The sequence below is a fragment of the Gopherus evgoodei genome, chromosome 10 (genome assembly GCF_007399415.2).
Source record: "Gopherus evgoodei ecotype Sinaloan lineage chromosome 10, rGopEvg1_v1.p, whole genome shotgun sequence".
Lineage (NCBI taxonomy): Eukaryota > Metazoa > Chordata > Testudines > Testudinidae > Gopherus > Gopherus evgoodei.
This window is the reverse complement of record NC_044331.1, coordinates 66,684,024-66,696,105: the sequence shown is the minus strand read 5'-3', so window position 1 is coordinate 66,696,105 and position 12,082 is coordinate 66,684,024. Positions and strand designations below refer to the sequence as shown.

General features: G+C 41.2%; 1 protein-coding gene across 1 annotated transcript in view; it reads right to left on the bottom strand.

The window, feature by feature from the left end:
* Positions 1-12,082, bottom strand: part of ABCC1 (ATP binding cassette subfamily C member 1) — a 99,273-nt gene that overhangs the window by 50,185 nt on the left and 37,006 nt on the right. The window contains 5 exon segments of the mRNA XM_030577122.1: positions 2,683-2,808; positions 4,464-4,601; positions 5,961-6,086; positions 7,217-7,259; positions 7,261-7,391. Of these exon segments, the coding sequence (XP_030432982.1) occupies positions 2,683-2,808; positions 4,464-4,601; positions 5,961-6,086; positions 7,217-7,259; positions 7,261-7,391 (564 nt within the window).

The window sequence follows — 12,082 nt, the reverse complement described above, 5'->3', positions numbered from 1 at the left end:
AACAAGGTATATAAAAATGCTCAGTAGTCAACTGAGTTTTTCTAATAAATATGCACCTCACAAAAAAACCAAACAAAGCTAGCTTCAGGTCTGTTTATATAATTTCCAAATGACAAATATTTATACGAACACAGAAATGTGAGCAGAGTGACTTTTCTGTAAGACCAACATATAGCAAAATCAACTCCAGTGTTTTACCAGCTAAATATTTTATAAGAAACTTTGCTCTCCGTGCTGTAATGAGGTAGAGTGGCCTCCCTCCGAGCAGGAGCGTGAGGGACCACTACACTCCCCCTGGTAAACGGAACTAAATCCACTCCGCCCTGCCCCCTCACCGGAAGTCACAAGGCAGGACAGGAAGTATAAAAGGAGAGTCCCGGCACTCAGTTGGAGCTGAAGCATCGGAGGGAGCAGATAGCTCAAACAGGATCCTGAACTAGGCCCCGAGTGGAATTGTGCCCTGCAGCCAGAGGAGACAGAAAAGTGCCCTGAGGAGCTACCAGGACCATTGTCAGACGAATGCCCCTAGGAGCTGTGGGGACTGCCGGTGGCTGAGTACCCTCAAGGAGACAGAGGACCTTTGGACTGCAGACCATAATCTGGTATGGTTCTGCTGCTGGAGGAGTGAGAGTCAGTGTGTTGCAGGTGGATCCAGGCTGACTCAGGGCCCTGGGCTGGGACATGGTGGAGTTGGGTGGGCCCATGTCCCCCTACCCGCTGCCACCCTGGAGTGGCATCCTCCCCACTTGAGACTCAAGAGGCCTGTGTTCATCTGCTGTCCACTGGAGCCAGAACGCCAGACTCCAGACTGCTTTGTCTAGTGTGTGCCCGGTCCAGGGAGCTGAAGCTCCCTTAGAGACTGTTAATTACTGTTGGCGCCAGCCAAAAGGGGTGCTGGTGGCTCTGCAGTGGCGGTGTTTCCCCTACAAACTGTGACTTACTGTCTGCTTGTAGTGAAGCAGAGTGGTCTCCCTCCCCCATCTGAGAGCAAGGGACCACTACACATGCTTACAGATATCTTCCAATTTCAGTATTGTCAATTATTCAATGGACGTACGGGCCTTTCCCTTCAATGAATGCTGGACAGTTAGAAATAAATATTGTATAAAGATAAAAGTGATTTACTTATATGCACAATGCACTACAGTATTTCAAAAAGAGAATCATCTTTAAAAATAGGCTTACGTTTTAACACCTATTGCACACTAATTACCTTGTACATTCTTAAAGAGCTTGGATTATGAGAAAAGATTTTGAAAGTATTATACATGACAACTGTGACCAAAGCAGAGAAGAAAACAACATTTCTACAATTCCAGGGCACAGTCTGTCAGATATTCAAGTTAACAAGAGAACAAAATTATGACATTTAGTCCTTCAGTTAGACACAATTCATGCTCACCATCTAGTGCTACAATTTCGTCCTTTTACAAAGCCTAATGGCAACAGACATTTAATCCACCTGTATTACTCTACCCCGATTTCTTTTTCTGAAGTGGTCACAGTGACTAAAAGACGTGGATAGCTGGTCTGCTTAGGAGACCTCAAAAGATCAGCAGCATGTCCCCCATCAAGACATATGAAGTCAGCACTTGCCAAGGGTGGTACCTGAGATACCAGTTACACTCTGCATTTAAAATAAAAAGTAATTGTGGTAACCTGGTAGATGGCAACTGCTGTAGTTTGCAGCTAAAACAGTAAGCTGTGATATCAACTCCTTCTTCCACCAATTTCAGACGTACTACATCAGCCATTACCAGCTCAAGGACTGCAGCACTTCCATTCACAGAAGAGGCCCGTAGTATTTCCACTTTACAAACACATAACAGTCTCCAGTAGCTGGAGCCACACTGTTAACCTACCTCCTTCCTCTCTCAAGTAGGCCTATATCTTCAGAGTAATCACATAAAGTGCTGCCAAAACCAGGACAGCAAAAGGAAGAAAATGCTCTTTTATTATTGAAAATCCATTTTGGGGAGCTGACATGTAGAGTTAGACTCAGAGTTAAACATACGTGAAACTGTTGTTCAAGTAACAAAAGGCAAGCGTTGGGTAGAGTTAAAAAAGTACAGACCACCCCAACTATATTTATCTACTCTTTCCATGGAGGTGTGACATTTTAAACTGAGGAATCTTTCAATTTATGTGCTACAACAGATGCGAATACATTCATCGCCTATAGTCACCTACCTCATTTTATACATCATTGTAGGATATTTATCCCTTGTAGGCAGAATGCAGGCTTATCATACAAAAAGATAAAAAGTAAATAAACCTTTACACCACAGCAGCTGTGTCAATGCGGTATTTCTTAGAATCAAACCCAGTGCCTACCAGAAAAATATTTTATCTCTACCATCCATGTTCCAGGATAGCTAAAGCAGTCTCCTCCCATTTAGCCATCACCACCACCAGCCTGTCTCAAACTGTTGACATTGTTTACAAAATCATCTAATCTCTGCATGCTATGGACCTAATCCTGCATGGTGTCAAACATCCTCACTCACAAATCAACTCAATAGTGAACAGCAAGTGCCTTCTACTGCAGTTTAAATTCAGTGGGAACTGAATTAAACATCCTCCAAAAATCAGGCCCAATGACTCACCGTAAACAGTATTACAGGTAGGACACTTTATATTCCAGTCTATTCCTCTTGGGTAAAAACATTACTTAACACTTACAGAGTCATTAATGGTTTCAGAAAACAGAGGCGGTCGTTCTGGGAAGCAGGACAGTATAAGCTGTATTAGCACCAGGACGAAGTAGCTGTAGAAGGTAACGTAACGAAATACATCAACTTCAGGACCCTAAAAAAAGATTTGATATTCTGGTTAGAAGATGTAAAGCAACTGCTTAATGTACAACAAGTGACCATGTTCCAAATGCCTTTATTCGGAAATAAGTATCCAAGCATCAGAGGAAGTAAATATTCTTATAAACCAAGCAAAAGGTGGGTTCTGTGCAGCAAGCATTCCTCAGGAGAGTATTGGGCATTCTAGCCTAAATGCATTGCTGATAACATTCTAGGACTCGCCTGGATAAAACAGAATGTCTGGCCATCTCTATGCAATGCTTTGTTGTTATAGCCATGTCGGTCCCAGGATATTAGAGGGACGCGGTGGGTGAGGTAACATCTTTTACAGGCCCAACTTTTGTTGGGAGATGGGGGGGAGGGGGGGGGTTGGCGGCCAGAGAGAGAGAGATACAGACAGACAGACAGACACACACACACACCCCGTTTCAAGCTTATAAAGAGCTCTTCTTCAGGTGACCTCTGTAAAGCTCAAAAGCTTGCCTCTCTCTCGCCAGCAGAATGTGGGCCAATAAAAGATATTACCTCATCCACCTTGTCTCTCCACCTCTATGCAAAACATTACAGGAGAAACAGTTTCATCTTTGTGGAGGAGAGAGGAGAAGAGGGGAGCTTTTTTGCACCAGGTTCATCTGAGGACACCACAAACAGAGTTCCTGAGCTTCTCACTCTTTTTCTTCCAAGGCCATGTCTACACTGGAGTTTTCAGCCACGGGTGTAGCCACATGTACAGTTTCCTAGCACACATGTAGTATTTAAGCCATGATCTGCACCTGTGCAATTCACTCCAGTTTAAAGCTAGGATCAAATCATAAGGGGTTTCATGGCATAGCAGTAAGTGATTTGGCCAAGCCCGCAGAGGAAGAAAGTAACAGAGCCCGGATTAAAAATTAGTCCACTACACGATGTTGTGTTTAGACACCACAGCCTCCTCTTCCTATGCTTGTGCACAGCTCAATCCAACAATCCCAAAGAAAGTAGAGACAACTTACGCTGAAGAAAGCACAGGGCCACTGCTAAACCCAATACCAATTTAATAGGAGCCAGTCAAAAGTTTTCCAAAAACCTCACAAAGCTGAGGAACTTTTTCCAAGAAAGTCACATTCTATTTTCAGCCAGGGCTACAATTTAATGAATTAGCCAAGGGTAACTTCTTTATTAAAAACCCAACCCCAGCGAGATCTAAAATAGTCTAACTATACAAGGGAACACTTTGACCAAATGGGTGTATGAAACAGAGCTACCATCAAAGCAAGTGCTTAAGGAAATCCTCTGTATAATCAACAGGAAAAAGAACTAAACTTTAGCCTGCATTGTTTCAGTTGTAACCGTACACTCCTTCATTCTATTCAATACATTTTGCATGTTTCTAGACGTTCCAGTAAAACTGTTTTGCTTTTAAACTTCCTTGCCAATATTTATAAGACCATCAAACCTTTGATTAGTTTCAAACATGGAAAACTAAATAAAAAATAAACCAAGCATGACTTAATAGCCCTTAAAAGCTCAGGAATGAAGGTACACTTAATGGATCATCAACTCGCTCAGTGTCTTAAGAAGCACTGATGGGCACTACAGATTAAACCATTAAACAAGTAGCCACTGCTATTGCAGCACTTAACTCACCTCAGTTAAAAAGTAATCACTTACCAGCTTTAAGGCGTGCAGGATTTTGGACCTGAAAATTATTGTGGCACACAACAGTGCAGTGAACCAGAAAATCAACATTACGCCTGAAGACTGGACTCCTTTCATTCGCTCAAATTGTATTAAAAATGTGGCGAGCAACTAGACAGATAAAAAGATAGCATAAGCAGGTTATGTTCATAGAAGGTTAAAAAATTAAATGATGCGCAAGCAAGCACAATATACGCAGCACAACCATGTCTATCCCAACCATGTTTTAGTGTTTCTATTCCAGTATCACCCAGAAGTTCCAAATATGTCTCAACGTCTTCGGTCCTGTGCAAAAATAACTGGAAGCCAGTTCATCCTCCAAGGGCATCAGTTAAAAAACAATATGGGAGAGGGGAAAAGCAGAGCACCAGACAAAATATGTTCAAAGCCTCCGGGGGTGGGGGTGGGGGGGGTGTAACAAATCAACATAAACAGCCGTGTCTAATCATGAAGATTTTTAACCTTTCCAAGAGATTTCCCAGGGGTAAGCATTTGAAAGCTGACTTAGCAAGAGTTCATCTTAAATCATCATCTCTTTCATACTGGTTAAAATAAAGTGACACTAACCAGATGTGATTTCTGTCTGTCTTTTCCATTTCCACCCCTATTTAGAGGAACTTTCGTACACTTTAGGAAACTCATGTAGCCCTCATGTGGCAAAAAGCACATTTACAATGGGTCCAGGGTTCCCATTTTACTATCATTAACCTTGCATGAAATTATGGTCAGTTATGGGCCTGGGTTATTCTTTCAAGTGTGTGTTTTAACTGGGTTTTAAGTTTGTATTACTTCTAATCTGGGCTGAAGGAAAAAAAAAAATCAACTTGCTGATTACTGAAGCGAGGTTTTCCTGAAGAGCACAATGTACTCAGCTTTTTAAAAAAGCTAACAGGATAGTACCTGCACTTCCCAGCAGGCAGGCAGTCCAGGACATCTAGCACCTAGAAAACTAACTTTTAACACTTTCCATCACAGTGTCAAGAGTTTGAGCATAAACACCACACGTAGTTCATTCAGAGCCAGAGAACTCAAGGGTCTTTACAAAAATACACATAACAATTTGAAGTTTTGTTTTTAAAATTCGGTAATGTTGGCAACGCTTGACTTATTTTATGGTTTTAAGAACTTCTATTAAGAGTTACTGGTCCGCAGAATAAAATCAAGTTCTCAAGCATGTACATAAGTAAATGGAACTTCTAACCTCCAAAGAAATGTAGATGTCTTAGAACTAGCCTGTATGCTTCTCAACATGCTGATATGCAGCTTTCAGCACAAAGTTTGCTTTACATAAATCAAAAAAATCAGCTTTTCAGTTCATCAGCAAGTGAAATCTGTAAAATGATGATTGTACCTAATGGAATGAAAATGCTAAGCAAACAAAAAGAGGCAATATGTACAGTTGCGGAAGGTAGATTAGTGGTCGGGTTTTTGCATCACAGAAGGACTCTGAGTAGAATGATTTATACTTACCATTGTTATGCCCAAAACTGTAGGGCTAATGACAAAAACTGGAGGTCGGAAAACATTTTGACTTCTTTCCCAGAAAGAGTAGAAAAGATCTGCCCAGCAGATTATCCACAATAGTAAGCCCAAGGCCTGGAACATAGAAGTATGAATAAATATTGAAAGTGAACTCTTACCGCGTGTAACAAAACGTCTTTTGGTATAACAAATTAATATATACACAGTCCAATGCAATTGCCCTGTGTGTGTGGTCCTATTAGGCAATTAAAATTAGTCCAACTGTATACAACATACCTAGTACATGAGGTAAAAAAATAATCTCTCTCTAGGTTCCCGATTAAGAGACAGAGAGAGAATTTTAAGATTACTGTGTTACGTAGTTCAGATTTATTCTAAATATCATATCCCACACTAACATTTTATGAAGGAAAGACTGGCATATATCTCAACTTAGGCTGGAAGAAACTCTTAAATTGAAGGTTTATAAACTAGGCAGAAATCCTCAAAAATACACATTAATGTACCACAACTCCTCTCAAAGGCTCTTGCTTGTTTTACAGAGGAATGAACTCTGTTAAAAGATTGTTAAATGCCAGTTGGTCAAGAGAAATGGAACAGGATTAATACAATTACTCTAAAAAGATAGACTATTTTATATACTTTAAGAGATGTTCAAAAACCTGATTAGTTTAATAAAATCCTTTCATTTCTAGGGTTGAAGCTTCAGGATCAAGTTGGCCAACACAAAGTGGTACTTCCCAAATTCAGGGCACAGGGCACGCTGTGGGGGCTGTATCCAAGGGACAGTAACATGTATCAGCACACACACAAGGACCTTGAAGGATACGTGCTTTTTTACACTTGACAAACTTATTCTCAGGCAGCCCATTGACATGACAGCATAAGACTCGGAAATTAAATTCAGGTGAATCGTATGCATGGACCCCATCCCAATACAAACATTTCATGAAGTTAAACTATTTAAAAACAAAAAGTCAATTCAGTATATACACTTCTACCTTGATATAGCGCTGTCCTCAGGAATCAAAAAATCTTATCGTGTTATAGGTGAAACCGTGTTCTATCAACCTTGCTTTGATCCACCGGAGTGTGCAGCCCTGCCCCCCGGAGCACTGCTTTACCACATTATATTTGAATTAGTGTTATATCCGGTTGCGTTATATCAAGGTAGAGGTGTATTTGAAAATAAAACCAAAAAATCCAAATACATGGGCACAGGCTCTGAAGTTAAAGTCACTTACTGTTTTGGCTTTGTTGAGATGTGACATTTGGATAAGCCCCTGTATGATGACGGAGGTACAGGAAGTATATTGGGAAGCAAACCCACAGGTAAATGCAAGGCACCCAGACAAGGATGGTGTTCTGAAAGCACTTAGTGAAATCTGGATTTTCTGTGTGCCAGGTCAGGTTCCAATCCTGAGGAAACAAAATGGATAAGTAGTGAATGAAAAAGCAAAATTTACCACCTAAAAAAACAAAACAAAACAAAAAACAAACAAAAAACCAAGTCATTGTTCTCTGTGCTGGTTTCACAACAACTACCGCAGCCATCTTCTAACTCAGCTGGCATACTGAGATCTTTAACTTCACTAACTAGTTATTTTTAAAAGTATCTCTGCAGAAAAATGCTGCAGTTTCCTGTCCCCATTACACCTGTTTCAGAAACGTTACTTAATATTTAGTGTGAAAAAGATATGTAAAGATTAAAAATCCAAGATTAAAGAAAAAATCTTGAAAGTGCTGCTGTAAAGGCAGCTTCACAAGGCATCATTAAATAGCATGAAAATTCTCTCAATCCTTGAGAATTCACCAAGATTATCTGTACAACTAAGGGGGAAGAGCCTTTCCCTTTTGGCGTGATTCCTGCTCCCGCTATGAAGCTGACAACTTCTAAACAGAAGGAGGATCAAACTTTATGTATCTGATGCCTGGTCTACACTATGATTTTAGGTCAAATTTAGCCTAGATTTAAGCCTAGACCCGTTCAAAAAACAAAGCCCTTTTTTTGACTTAAAGGGCTCTTTAAATCGATTTCTTTACTCCACCTCTGATGAGGGGATTAGCACTGAAATGAGCCTTGCCAGGTCAAATTTGGGGTAGTGTGGATGCAATTCGATGCTTTTGGCCTTCAGGAGCTATCTCAGAGTGCTTCACTGTGACTGCTCTGGACAGCGTTCAGCTCAGATGCACTGGCCAGGTAGACAGGAAAAGGCCTGCAAACTTTTTAATTTCATTTCCTGTTTGGACAGCGTGATGAGCTGATCAGCACAGGTGACCATGCAGAGCTCATCAGCATGATGTGCACATTGCCGGGTCAATTTATTGTTTTGATCCACTCCATTTATCTTTTACATCTTAAGCTGGCAGCAGACGGTGCAGTACAATTGCTAGCCATAGTCATCTCCTGGGTATTCGACAGAAGATGGGAATGACCTGGCTGAGTCACTCCCATGTCTGCCCAGGCACCCCTGACCAACCTCAACAAGATCGACTAAAAGAGCACCCAGGAATATGACGATGGTGGCTACCAATCGTAATACATCGTCTGCTGCCAAAAGGTAATAAGCTGCTGCTGTGTAGCAATTCAGTCCCACGTCTGCCCAGGAGACGTACGGTGACGGTAAGCTGAGCGGGAACCATTTTTGCCACAGTATGGCGTCTGCTCAGGTAACCCAGGAAAAAAGCAACGAAACAATTGTCTGTCATCGCTTTCACAGAGGGAGGGAGCAGGGGGCCCGACAACATGTACCCAGAACCACCCGCGACACTTCTTTTGCCCCATCGGGGATTGGGATCTCAACCAAGAATTCCAATGGGCAGCGGAGACTGTGGGAACTGTGGGATAGCTACCCACAGTGCAACACTCCAGAAGTCGACGCTAGCCTCAATACTGTGGACGCAGTCCGATGACTTAATTCACTTAGAGCATTTTGGGTGGGGACACACAATCGACTGTATAAAAACAATTTCTAAAAAACCGACGTCTATAAATCTGACCTAATTTCGTAGTGCAGACATACCCTAAGAGTTTGCTCACATGGGACACAAGCCAGAGAGTTAATCAACAGTGTGCTAGCTTGCCACATAGTAATGTCTCAGGTGGACACTACGTTGGCCTGCTATAGAGTGCGCTAAAGTTCTGTTGTGCACTTTGATGTTACTTTTCCTATGCTCTGAACATGGTGCATAAACCGAGTCTAATCTAAAGCTATCATGTGCAGAAGCCAAAAGAATACTGACCATCATGGTAATTGAAGTATAATCACCATTTCCATTACTAGCCACAAAGCTATATACAGTGACACACATTCACTACCAAAGGAAATCCTATCCCAGGAGAACTCATTACTTTGAATTAAGGAAAAGAGACTACAATGCAGGAAATCATACATGATTATCACTACTGAGATGAGAATATAATTTTAAATCAAAATCAAGTATTGGGATAGTAAATAACTACATTAGCATTATAAAACTGAAAACAGGATGTAATTCAGCAGCAAATAGTTTCTCTTCAAATATTTGAAGAGATCAGTTACTTCCTGTTTAGAAAATTGATTTTTTTCATATACAGAATGATACAGCAGGATAAAAATGCTTATACCAAAAGTAAAGCAGAGTATGCTACAGTAAAAGACACTTGCCCTCCAGAGTTATAAGGACCACAATCAATTTAAAAAAAAAAATCAGATGTGTGAAATAAACTTAAACACTTAAGATTATAACTAAAGTGTAGAGAAAAAACACTTTTTTTCTGTTGACTTCACATTTTACAGCATTGTGTAGAAAGTAAGTAACTATAGTCTCATTCAATAACAACACATAGCATTTGATCTGTAGATTTCAAAGCACTTTAGCTCCTTCCTAAAATATGGAGAAACTGAGGCACAGAAAGGTGAAGTGACCTGCCCAAGGCCACCAAGCCATCTACTGGCAAAGCTGGGAACAGAATTCAGCCCTCCTGAATCCCAGGCCTCTATCCAACAGCCCACACTACCACCTTGAAATTCTTCCCTATCCACACAGGTGTCTCGCAGACAGTAATTTATAAATACATTCTGAAAGATAAGAAAACGTGGCTGCACAGTCACAAAAGTTGGCAGAAGGAAAACAGAGGCTGATGTAACCATGGAAATATTTTTAGTTTATTTTTTTTAGACTAGCTAGATATCAGGTTGACAGTGTCCTAGTCTCTATCATTTTAAGTGTTGTGTCATATATTATATTGCTGTTTTATGAACTTTCAACTCCTCCAGGAAGTGTTTTACGGGGGGGGAGGGGAGGGAGACAAACAAACAAACCTATGAAGCATAGAGGTATTCCGATTTAAACCAAGAACAATTATCCTACTTCTTCAGGAACTAGTGTTTAAAAAAACAAACGAACAAAAAAACCAACCAACAAACCAAGCATGGAGCTGGAGAGAGAGAGCAGAAGGCAGAAAGACATTCAATAAGATTTGTACCCTTTTCATGCTGTTTGCTGTAAGTCAGAGCCTTCAAGATTTTGGTTTTTTCAGAGTTCAGTTCTTGGTTATACATAGTAAGTGATAGGTTTGGCTGTCACACAGCAGGACGATAGGATACAAGTAACAAGTTTTAAAAAAGAAATTATATCCTGTAAGCAGTGAAATAAAAAGTTTCTGATCAAATACATAAACAACAAGACTTTCCTAGGAAGTAGTAAAAAGAACAGGCACTGACAGTAAGCATCAGAATGGTAGCCGTGTTAGTCTGTATCAGCAAAAACAATGAGGAGTCCTTGTGGCACCTTGTTTTGACAATAAGTAAAATCTCAACACTGGAAAACCTGAATCCCTAATTATATTTCCAGTGTATGTATGTGTGTTAAGAGATCTCCCTGCATCGCCGAGTCAAACATCTCCTTTGCTGATTCTGCAGAAGCTACAATGAGAATGCAGTTGCTATACGTGAAAGTCATTGGGCTAGCATGCTTACACATTCCCTTATCACTGAAGGACCCCATCTGGATTATATCTTTTACTTGACAATGTGTGTTGGTGAGAGAGACAAGCTTTCAAACCACACAGAGCTCTTCAGGTCTATGTGGCTTAAAAGTTTCTCTCTCACAAACAGACATTGGTCCAATAAGAGGTATAACCTCACCTGTCTTGTCTTTTTGATATCTTGGGACTGACATGGTTACAACTACACTGCATACCATTAAGATTTTCAGCTTAGTCATGCTTACATTTCACCACTACACAATCGTTTCCTGCTTTAAAGATTTCAATTTCACTGCTCCCCATACAACAGTCAAGAGAATATATCTCATTAAACTGGATAGCAATTTAGAAACCTTCTAACAGCTGATACAGTTACAGCAGTACCTGATTTTATGATCAACCTCACACGTGATCAGTTATACAAATCATCTTCCCAGTGGGGAAAAATAAAACCTACCACTTTCATTACATGATGCCGATGAACGACAAGTCAACATCCCTTCACATTCTCAAGCCTTCTGTGTATTGGAAGTCGCTTTGCAGTGGTTCAATGGACAAGAATAAAGTGATGCAGTGCACTAGACTACCACTTGCACATCATGCTTACTGTAAGAGAAAGTTACTCACCTTGCTTTAACTGAGGTTCTTCGAGATGTGTGTCCTTGTGGGTGCTCCACTCTAGGTGACGGTGCGTCCCAGCACTGTCGATTGGAGATTTTCGGTAGCAGTGCCTGGTTGGGGCGCACGCACCCAGATGGTATCTCCTGTCTAGTTGGAATCTTCCTGAGTGCGTGCGCCCCACACACTCCTCAGTTCCTTCTCCACCGTGGAGAGTCATCTCTGTACTCCAAAGCAGAGGGGAGGAGGGCGGGGAGTGGAGCACCCACAGGGACACACATCTCGAAGAACTTCAGTTACTGCAAGGTGAGTAACTTTCTCTTCTTCTTCTTCGAGTGCTGTCCCTGTGGGTGCTCCACTCTAGGTGAATGTGTAGCAGTACCCACTATGGTTGGTGGGACTTTGGAGATGCGGTAGGGAGTACTGAAGATAGTACTGTATGGCCTACTATGGCCTACTATTGCGTCTGCCGTAGTGTCTTGCGTGAGAGCATAGTGTTTTGCAAACGTTTATTCAGATGACC